This window comes from Camelina sativa, chromosome 14 (genome assembly GCF_000633955.1).
Source record: "Camelina sativa cultivar DH55 chromosome 14, Cs, whole genome shotgun sequence".
Lineage (NCBI taxonomy): Eukaryota > Viridiplantae > Streptophyta > Magnoliopsida > Brassicales > Brassicaceae > Camelina > Camelina sativa.
In genome coordinates this window covers 1,993,764-2,004,956 of record NC_025698.1, presented here as the reverse complement: position 1 = coordinate 2,004,956, position 11,193 = coordinate 1,993,764, and the positions used below count along the sequence as shown (strand labels likewise).

The window sequence follows — 11,193 nt, the reverse complement described above, 5'->3', positions numbered from 1 at the left end:
GTTGTGTTTGTACTTGTGTGTAAGTTTTAGTACAAATATGTTTACAAGTCATGAATGATTTGAATATACATTACACCGGCTGCTATCTTTTAAGTTTCACTTCCGAGTCCAAAATATTAGTCAACAAGAAATAAAAACACGTTCTTCATTTATTTTGCATATTATTCAACTTTAAAATAGCAAATGACGAAGAAAATTCAAATCAATAGTTGCCAAAACCTTCTTTGATATTATTTTTTTTTTCGATCGAGGCTCCGTAAGAATGACGTGGGATATGATTGTGATGATGTGTGAAGTAAAGTTAAGCATATATCAGTTATTTAATCCTTTTTCTTATGATAAAATATGAATGTTAAGCACAAGAAAAGGTATCTTTCTCCAAATAGAAAGGAAGCAAGGAACATTAGTTAACAAAATCCATCGCATTTTGCTTTTAAAGTCTGTAAGAATTAAAGAGAAGAAAATATCTTAAGATTATATTTTGTGGCCAAAGAGGGAACCACGTGATCGAATATGAACTTCTCTCCGCATAAATGGGACAAGTTTATTTGATCTGATCTGACCGGCCAAAACATATGGGCTCAGGATACTTAATATAGACGTGCATATAGAGATGTTTTAACCCTGGAAATGCGAGACTACCTAGCAGCTTCGCGATGGACGGACACAAAGAAGAGAACCCCCATTGGTCCATCAAAATCAATACAAAAAAAAAGAATGAAAACTGTATCACAACTCAGAATAAATACTGCAGGTTTTTATTAAATTTAAAGAAAAGCAACCATTACAATATCTGAATTAAAAAAAAAAGAAAAAAAAAATTGTAATAAAATATTGTGTTTCGTGTACGCTTACTTAAAAACAAGAGAGTGTTCAAAGAAAGGTTGATTGATATGTATAAAATAATAATATTAATCTACACTTAAAAGTAAAAAAGGAAGAAAGGTGAAAAGGAAGATTAATCTACACAAAAAGTAAAAGGAAGAAAAAACGGGTCAAACGAATGAATCGTGCGAGCCGAAGACTGAGTAAGCATGAAGGAGACTTATATACGTCGCGGTCAAATATAACCAAAATATTTACTAATTTTCTATAGTTAACAATTACTAAATTAAAAAAGGTCATGCATAGTAATCATGACTTTAATTATGTCATTAAAAGGTTGTTTACCTTTGCGTGTATATTTAGAGATTTTTAATCCATGGTTAAACTTCAGATACTCAGATGCATACCATTACCAATAACTAATAATCTGATAAGACCGAGACTTTTATCATAACTTTATAAAGATCGTGCTAACACTCTCTCAATTTCCTCTTCTTTTGTTTTCACTTGCTTATTAATCTGTTGCAATAGAAGCCAAACGATGCGTTGATTTATTTTCTTCTTCTTTATTGAGTTGAGTAACATTTTTTTGCTTTTGTTGTTGATTTAATACTCCACCATAATAACATCAAAAAGTGATCAGGCTTTTTGGTCGACCGTACTTTATTGAATTATGCGTTTCTCACATTAATAAAACTAATGCAATTATGGTGGTGGGGGTCCAAAAAGCCAAATAATTACTGTAGAATGATAACTCGTTGAGGTAACTCAAAAGCTCCTCCTCTCTTCTCTAGCTCTATCTGTCTATAAAAGCAACTCCTCTGATCATCATCAGATTTAGATCATAACACTTCAAAAGCAGCGTCACAACGTAAAGTATAAAAACAAAAGAAAAGAGAGAGAAATGGAGAGTTTCCCGATCATCAGTCTCGAAAAGCTTAATGGAGAAGAGAGAGCAATCACGATGGAGAAGATCAAAGACGCTTGTGAAAACTGGGGCTTCTTTGAGGTATCTATTTCACTTTTTTCCTTACAAAGAATATATATAAAGCTCGAAACTATGGAATTAAAACGGGTTTTTTTTTCTTCTAATGGTAATTAAATTACAACAGTGTGTGAACCATGGGATTTCGCACGAGCTTTTGGACAAGGTGGAGAAGATGACCAAAGAACACTACAAGAAGTGTATGGAAGCGAGGTTCAAAGAATCCATTAAGAACAGAGGACTTGACTCTCTTCGCTCTGAAGTCAACGACGTTGACTGGGAATCCACTTTCTACCTTAAGCACCTCCCCGTCTCTAATATCTCCGATGTCCCCGACCTCGACGACGAATACAGGTTAATTTTTATTTTCTAAACCGCTCCGTGATTTTTACCTTAACCGGTTAAAAGATCCCAGATTTGGTACAAGTAACAACGTTAACCGGTTATGCTACGTGACGACCTAATAATATGATAATACGCTTATTTATTAATGAGTAAAACGACGCCGTTTTGTTTTCTTTATTATAAAAGGACGACGATGAAAGAGTTCGCCGGAAAGATAGAGAAGTTGTCGGAGGAGCTATTGGATCTGCTGTGCGAGAATCTTGGATTAGAGAAGGGTTATCTGAAGAAGGTGTTCTACGGTTCGAAAAGCCCCACTTTTGGAACCAAAGTCAGCAACTATCCACCTTGTCCTAAACCGGACCTAGTCAAGGGTCTCCGAGCCCACACCGACGCCGGCGGCATCATTCTCCTCTTCCAAGACGACAAAGTCAGTGGACTTCAGCTCCTTAAAGACGGCGAGTGGGTCGATGTTCCTCCGGTTAAGCATTCTATCGTTGTTAATCTCGGTGATCAACTTGAGGTAACCAAACAGTACTAAACCGGACCAAATTGAATTTAGATTTCTGAAGATTAACATTCTGGAGTAATTAAACCAGGTGATAACCAATGGGAAGTACAAGAGCGTGGAACACAGAGTGATATCTCAGACGGACGGAGAAGGACGCATGTCGCTTGCATCATTCTACAATCCCGGAAGCGACTCTGTTATTTTCCCGGCACCGGAGTTGATCGGAAAAGAACTGGAGAAGGATAAGAAAGAGAATTACCCGAGGTTTGTGTTTGAAGATTACATGAAACTCTACTCTGCTGTCAAGTTTCAGGCCAAGGAACCGAGGTTTGAAGCCATGAAAGCTATGGAGACAGCCGTGGCCAACAATGTTGGACCATTGGCCACTGCCTGAATATAATTACTTACTCTATATAGTATATATACTAATAACTATGGTCATTATATAATGTTTTTAGAAACTTTATTTTTTTTTTAATAATGTTTATGTGGTCATTATACGTCCTGTTGTCCGTTTAATGTGTTTTATATATGGGAATTAAATGTTTCACTTTATAGTAGAGTTAATACAAAAAAACTACAAACAAATTGAAACAAGGCAATTAAATACAAGAATTGTGCTTATTACTAATAAGGGTTCAGAGAATATTAATCTTTTTCCTACTCAAAAGAATATAAATCTAAGAAGCTGAGTGATACTAATGTGCGTCATTATAACACTCAAAACAACCAGAGGAATGCTCAAAATCGGGGGACAAACAAAGGAAGGAAGGCTCAAAGTGACCAAGATGCAGAGCAGATTCAAAAGATGTAACAGCATCATTGACCTTTTTGTAACCAGTTCCCTTACGTCGTGTTTATTTTCTTTCCACTCTCCAAACATATCCTCTTCTCCTTCGACATCGTCAAGTAGTTTCGAGAAAGAGCTAACGGTCTGATCATATCCCTCTTCACTCTTCTTACACTCGTCCCAAAGAGTGCGCAGCATTTCTCTTGCATTCCCACCATACATCTCCGAATAGACTCTAACGTATGCCTTTGCCATTTCTCTCTCTAGTTTGAGTCCTTCTTCACCAACCCACATTCTCATGAACATATGCATCGCCTTTACATCGGGTACCGCAGCATATGCCTTCAAAACATGGTTTGCAGTGACATTTTCGGGTTTCACTTTGCTGTCTTCCACCATCTCATACAATAGATTACCGACCATGTTTGGTTTTCCTAGCTGGCTGTAAAGTGACATCATCGAGTTGAACGGTGAAGGATTCGAGAGTAGCCCGAGTTCTCTCATCTTCTTGAAAGTGGGCTCGGATTTATCCAGTGTTTTCTCAGATTTCGTGTACAAGGTCAAGAGCGTGGCGTAAATAGAATGATCCCTCATGTTCGCAGGGATACTTTTGAAGAACTTCTCTGCTTCTTCCAAACCCAACACTGACTCAATTAGATGAAGGCGAGCTGCATAATCTTTCGCAAGAAGTGTACACACCTTTTTTTCAACCATCCTTTTTGATGCCTAGTAATACCACAACCAAGAGCACACAATTATATATGTTCGACTTAAAAGAACATAAGCGAATTCATTCTTCCTTAATTTGGTTTTAACAGTACCATTAATAAGATTTAAGGTACACAGATTGAAAGATCAGATTTTTATTAAAAAAAAACCTCGAGTTCTTGAGAAAATCGATTAGACTCTGATGGATGCTTGATGTACAACTGTTTCTCCTGTTGCTGCCATTGATGGAGCAAGGGTTGCGAAGGATGCAAAGCGGCTTCGATCCGAACCTGCAGAGTTTGGCTCCTTGCCTCTGGTGACCATAGGGTTGTGTATGAACGGAACAAAGAACTCTTGTAACCGAAAGCATGAATGCGCTTTGCGTGTTGTTGAAAAATCGGAGTCATGCTTTTTTAGTAAAATTATAAATGATTGATAACACTCCACTGAGGATTACTGTGTCCATATTCGTGACCCAACAACTATCTCACTTATAGCTAAAATTGCCAGTGGCCTTTGGCCTAGTTAGGTACCTGGTTTCATATCCGTGACTTAACAACTTTTCTCACGCATTTAGCATGTCTTTTACAATAGAAATAATAAATGATTAATTCCGTAGATGATATATAGTACAAAAATTAGTCTACTATGAACAAATTATTTACATACTGATGGATGGAATGAAATATAAGTATGATAAAAAGTAATTATCGTTAGGCAACATTTGGGATAACCCAAGAAAATATATATTAATCTTCCTAGCTACACAAACCTCCTATAGAATTTACTGCGTATACGTATTTTATCTACCTTAATAATGCTTACAGTTACACTGAGCAGTAGTGGAAGAAAAAAGAGTAAAAGCAAATTTCATCATAAAGAAAATTAAAACTCCTATATAATTTTCTCGAAATATTATTATTGATTGATTCCAGGGAAAGGTAAAAGAAAGAGAAGAATGATTCCTCCTCTGGAACTGTAATATGATTAATCATCTCTCCTTTTGATTTGCCTTTTAATTTTGCTTCACAGTTGTTTACCTGATGGAACAAGAGAAAGACATAGGAATATGATTGAAGCTTGAAACATCGAATGTCTCCATGAATCTTTGATCTGAAACTCTTGCTTTCGCTGCTGCAAATCGCTGGTACTCGTCGAATATCGATGTCAAACACCACTGCTGGAGTTTTCTCAAGCAACCTACTAGACAACCAGTCCTATGCTGCAAATTCCAGATTCACACTTTAAAATTTTCATTATTGTCTTCAATGGTGAAGCCAAAAGATAATATATGCTGAGGATTGGAGAGAAATATTACCTTGCCTCGCTTACAATGAATCAGAACAGGATGGTTTTTCTCATCTGATGATATATAATGAAGATGTTGGTAAGGAACGAGTTAGAGAATTAGAAAGCATAATAATAAGTGTGTGTTCTATATGATTCATACTTACCTAGAAGCAATTTGAGTGCCATACGGATTTTGTGGTCTGGAATATTCACAAATGGCTCCTGAAAACAAGAAAAAGAAGTGACATCTTTTTTTAGAATTGTAAGATTTATGTGAAAAGAGTCTAAATTGAGCAGATTAGGATAAGATAAGGCAAATTAGTAAGCAAGGTTCATAACAAGCAACGTCGAGAGAGACAACCATGTAAAAAGATTCATTAACAGGACAAAATCTACAAGTTATGAAGCATTTCAAATGTGATACCTTTTACTGGTTGCGTACTGAGAGAAAGATTCCTAACTTTTTCTATTAAAAAGTTATCCCCACACACAACAACAACAACAACACGCAATCAACACAAAGGTCAATTGTAAGACGAATCTATGAGAAAGATAAAGTTTAGCCAAGAATATCAACGATAAAGGTTTCCTATCAAGATCATAGCTGTCACACTAAGCATAGAGAATATGAGTCCAGAAGCAAAAACCAAAGTCAATGAGTCACAACAAAGTGAATGTGGAATAGTTTCCAAAGTCCTTCCAATAAATTCACTACACCAAGAAGAGAAAGCCACTTTAATTTTTCTTCTTTGGTGTAAAAGCAAAAGAAGGGAACTATGGTAGGAAGCATCTGAACGACTCCCCACATAAAGAATCTCAGAAGAGGAAACATGAGACTATCCTAGGAGTAGAATCTACAGGGCTAGGTAGATTCTGTGGGGGAGAGAATGATAGTTACTGCATGCCAGAACAAGCATATTTACTTTCAACCCCTCTTTCTTCAATTATCAAGATTCTAAATCAACTCAAGTTAGGTTCGTACCAATCTCTTCAGAGGACTAAAATATTTCTGCTTCTTATTAGTGATACTGAAAAATTGGGACTTAATATATCTTCATAACTCGTGAGGGTATTAAGTTCAAGACTATGTTAAAGTTCTTCCATCACTTTACCAACGTTTCCCCAAACATAAGCCAGTAAAACATAGAAAAAGGATAGGAACTAAAGGTAGGTAGGTATTAAACAACAGTAACCGACTTAAAACGTAAGCATCCATCAGTATCCCAACAATGCCTAACCTTATCTATATTTCAAACCTAACAGCTAATAGGGGCACTTTCACGATCAACACGCTTTCAACAAGTTTTTACCATTAAAAAAAAAAGAGGTTAGCTTGTGCACCATCAAGAAACGCTTTTGCTGATGTATGATTTCATAAGATATCATATCTGTATAAATAAAAAGTGCACACTCAAATAACATGAACCAAGAAAACAATATAAACAGAAAGTAAGCTTTTGAGTAGTGGATCGTTGACAACACTTGCAACAAGCAGCTCAGCAAAATTTTGTTTGAAGTAGTCCATAATCTAATTTTATAAAATAGTTAGAGAGTATAAAGGAGCAAGTGGTAACAGTTGCTGAAGGGGCAGAAAAACAAAGAGTGGGACCAAAGCAGTGGAGGTCAAGAGAGACGGAAAGAGCCAAAGAGGCAAGACAATAAAGAAAAATGTGTTCTTTTCTGGGATAATAACTCATAATAATAAAATATGGCTTGGAACAAAGTGCGCATGAAGGATCAAAATTCAGGACACACAAACCGTTTTAGTAGTCTCAAGTAACAACAACAATGAGACAAGATTTTAAGAAAAATTAGGCAACAAATTGAATAAACTTTGACATATTCAACAATTTTGGTAGTGAGTTTCAGTTACTAGTTAGTTAATATATATACCAAAGTTTTCGAAAGTCCGTTAGTAGTTAATGAACCCTCTTTGTGATGCTTAGAACTCCATAAATGCAACCAAACCTCGTTGTCTAAGTCAGGAACACACTGCAACAAGATATGAATTTTTCAATTCAGAGAATAATTCTCCTAGTGAAGTAGGTCTGATCATCCATCCCGGGAAATATCCAAGTAGTAGATTTTAGAAATTACAGAACAAGCCAGATCAGGAATAGGAGCAAGAAAAAAAACAGAGACTTCAAGAACAGAGAGAGACAGAGAGAGGAGAAGAGGGAAGGTTACCTTATTGCCTTCAATGCCAAACTGGAAAAGCCTAATTCCATTGGATTTAAGGAAGTGGAGATTGGTCTCTGGGTAAGGCTCAGGACACAAGTATCTACAGCAAAAGTTCGAAAACAAAAACCTAAACTTAGCAATTCGTATGCTTGATATACATATAGAAAAAAAGAATGTAGAAGGAGTTAAAATTTTATATATACATGATTGAGCGGAGGCCAAGAGTCTGGAGAAAGGAGAAGTTAGCTGAATCAGGGAATCCAGAACGGAATATACCGTTATCGACCATGGAGAAGTTGAGCGGCGGAATTAGGTTAAGTTCTTCGCCGGAGACAACTCGAAACGTATCATCATCATCATCATCATCAGCTTCACCGTCGTCCGGAGACTGAAACCCGTTTCTGTCAAACTCCGAAACCTCGATCGTGCGGCAGACATCTTCTTCACCATTCTCCTTCTTCTCCACTAGCTTCATCTTCTGAATTGGGAATTCTGAAAAAAGGTTGAATCTTTTAGGGGTGAGTCGTCTCGTCGAGTAATGGAGATGGTCGTTACGTAGCAGCGAGCTTTGGGGGTTTTATATAGACTCGCTCTCTCTCTTGTGACTGTTAAAAATCTCGAACAACGAAAAAGAACGCAACATGATGATGGTCCAAGTCTCGTTTTTTTTATTATTTATTTTACAAGTTTTTTTTTTTCGTTTATATTTTTTTATTTAATTGTCGTCAATTTCGTTTACAATCTGTTAGTGTATTGAAACCGTAAACAATTATACAATACAACCTCCATAAATTAAAACTCGCTATAAATTAATAAATTTTTTTGATTTCAAGTTGGACCGATGTAAAAAATGACATATTTCAATAAAATAATAAGATAATAATTTTTTTTAAAAATCCTATATTAAAATATGGTCCCATCAATATTGTAAATTGATAATCATATAAACTGAAATATATATATATATATATTTATCAATAAATTAAAACCTCTATAAATTAATAAAATTTGATAGTCCCGACCTTATTAATTTATAGAGGTTTTATTGTATATGATCCTAAGGGACACGTTGAATTGGAACCAAAGAATCCAATATTTGAGAACAGTTTGTATATAAATTTTAGTCAAGTTGATAGAGCAGAAAATAATATACGGAAAATCTATGTAATACACGAAGGTGTAAAACGGTCTATTCATCTTAGTTGTACATGACATGCTACAACAGTTTATCAAAGCACATTAACGATTGATAATATTATATAATCTAATTGTAATTAATTAATTAACGAAAAAAAATATTTTGACATTTTCAAGGACAGTTGAAAAAAAGTAAACAAATGAGAAGCTTACAAAATGACTTGCAAAACTTGAGAATGATGATTAATAGTTATTTTATTTTTTGTTTATTGATTGTTAAGTACTTGAAAGAAAAAGAAAAAAAAAGGAAAAAGGAAAGCACTTGTTAAGGCTGGAAGCTTAACTTGTCATAATTGTGGAACCTTTGATCTAACGTCTTACCATACACGACCATCTTATTCAGAGAAACCAGTCTCATTTTAAACATATCAACTTTTCACAACCGAACCTAGAATGATTTTTTGACTATTTTCACCAATATATTAGAATATTTAAAGTTTCTGATATAAGTCAATTATTGAAATTAATAAAAGGTCAATTATTGAAATTAATAACATTCGAAGAAAAAAGAACCGAAGAGAGATAGATTCCATCAAAGCACAAAGATATATAAAGAAACAAAAAAAAAAGGAGATCAGAGAGATTCCAACGGACAAGAGTCTCTCCTCTGCAAAGTGCGACGAACGATCACTAATCTGAGTCATGTGGCAGTCATAAACGCACCTTTTTATATATTTTAAGTAATGTATAAAGTTTACGATGGAAGTATACTTAATTAAATTGTCTATTAACATAACAAAAAAAACGAAATAATGCGAAAAGAAACCACATGACGACAATACATTATTAGAATCCACGTTACATCTCTTTGTCTTCCACATAACACTCACTCACAACAGAAAATTACACTTTTCTTCTCTAAAATAATAACTAGCTAAAGACATAATTTCTTTTTTGATGTCCTACACTGGACTTTAATTGGATAAAATACTCCATAAAAATACAAAATGCACCAAATAATTATTTTCTCAAAGAAAAACAAAAAAGGTACATTCCAAGGAATATACCCTTTGTGATTCTGAACTCTTTCAAGGATTTATTTGCGCCGCGAGCACTCCGCCACGTACGAAAACCTTTTTGATGCCGTCAAAAGGACTTACCCTAAAAAGAACGTACGGAAAAATAAATATCTAGTTTTGAGAATTTGTTTTCGATTTCCAAAATATCATAATGCCTTCATTTTTTTTTTATTTTTTTTTCGTGAATTTGTTTTAACTATTGAAATTTGTTATAATTAAGACTATTCCAATTAGAGCCAGTCACACATAATTAAACTATCCAGGTTCATGTTGTATATTCTAGTAACACTTTTTACTTTTGAGTTTAAGACTTCAAAACTGAATATCGATCGTTCATGTGTTCTTATTTGGGGCACAACATTGTAACAGAGATATATGAAGTGATAAATTTTGTATAATTTGGATACCTAAAAAAAGTTTCTATCTGTATCTGATGCAGAAAAAAATATACAAAAAAATGTCTCTATCTGCATGGTTCATGATTTCAATGGCTAAATATATGCATGGTACATGATTCTCTCGTCCTGGTTTTCATGATTTCGACAAGAATGATATTATATATAAAACTCAGAGAACATTTTGGAACAATTGAGATAATTAAGTCATAACGACGACGCATGATTCATGATTGATATACCACTGTTCTAAGTTATAACGAATAGACGAACGTCATCAAACAATGTGTCGTTTTATTTTACAAAATTTAAATTATTCGGTTACATTAAATATTTGACATACATATGACATAATGCTTCCCAAAGCATATATATACGTACGTGATCGCCTCGATACCAATGCCCCATCCAGAAGTTGCGTATCAAAATGCAAAAGGATGACCTTGAATTAACAAACAACACAAGAAAACCGTTCACGAACGAGAGAGTGAGAGTACGCACATTTTCAGTTGACATTATTTGGGAGCTCTGCATCTAAGTCTCCGATTTTGACTCAAAAAATTCATCCAATTATTGTCGTGTTTTCCATACGATGGAAGAAATTTCATATATATATATATCTATATATATATATATATATATATATATATATATATATATATATATATATATATATATATATATATATATATATATATATATATATATATATATATATATATATATATATATATATATATATATATATATATATATATATATATATATATATATATATATATATATATATATATATATATATATATATATATATATATATATATATATATATATATATATATATATATATATATATATATATATATATATATATATATATATATATATATATATATATATATATATATATATATATATATATATATATATATATATATATATATATATAT

General features: G+C 33.7%; 3 protein-coding genes across 4 annotated transcripts; 1 reads left to right on the top strand and 2 right to left on the bottom strand.

Moving 5' to 3' along the window:
• Positions 1,546–3,216, top strand: LOC104739032 (1-aminocyclopropane-1-carboxylate oxidase 4). Its single transcript, XM_010459268.1, has 4 exons — positions 1,546–1,834; positions 1,938–2,164; positions 2,342–2,675; positions 2,752–3,216. The coding sequence occupies exons 1-4, from the start codon at positions 1,730–1,732 to the stop codon at positions 3,055–3,057; spliced, it is 972 nt and encodes a 323-aa protein (XP_010457570.1). The 5' UTR covers positions 1,546–1,729; the 3' UTR covers positions 3,058–3,216.
• Positions 3,122–4,753, bottom strand: LOC104739033 (putative pentatricopeptide repeat-containing protein At1g43010). The gene is made up of 2 exons (XM_010459270.2): positions 4,332–4,753; positions 3,122–4,179 (listed from the first exon to the last, which is right to left on the bottom strand). Exons 1-2 carry the CDS (start codon positions 4,566–4,568, stop codon positions 3,328–3,330), a joined length of 1,089 nt encoding a protein of 362 aa, XP_010457572.1. The 5' UTR covers positions 4,569–4,753; the 3' UTR covers positions 3,122–3,327.
• On the bottom strand, positions 4,850–8,269 carry LOC104739034 (probable tyrosine-protein phosphatase At1g05000). Of its 2 annotated transcripts, XM_019236352.1 has the most exons (6): positions 7,836–8,269; positions 7,639–7,732; positions 7,345–7,443; positions 5,616–5,673; positions 5,480–5,523; positions 4,850–5,383 (listed from the first exon to the last, which is right to left on the bottom strand). In XM_019236352.1, the coding sequence occupies exons 1-6, from the start codon at positions 8,105–8,107 to the stop codon at positions 5,198–5,200; spliced, it is 753 nt and encodes a 250-aa protein (XP_019091897.1). In that variant the 5' UTR covers positions 8,108–8,269; the 3' UTR covers positions 4,850–5,197. The 2 variants fall into 2 exon arrangements, with proteins under 2 accessions (XP_019091897.1, XP_019091898.1); XM_019236353.1 differs by lacking the exon at positions 7,345–7,443 and having other exon boundaries at positions 4,875–5,383.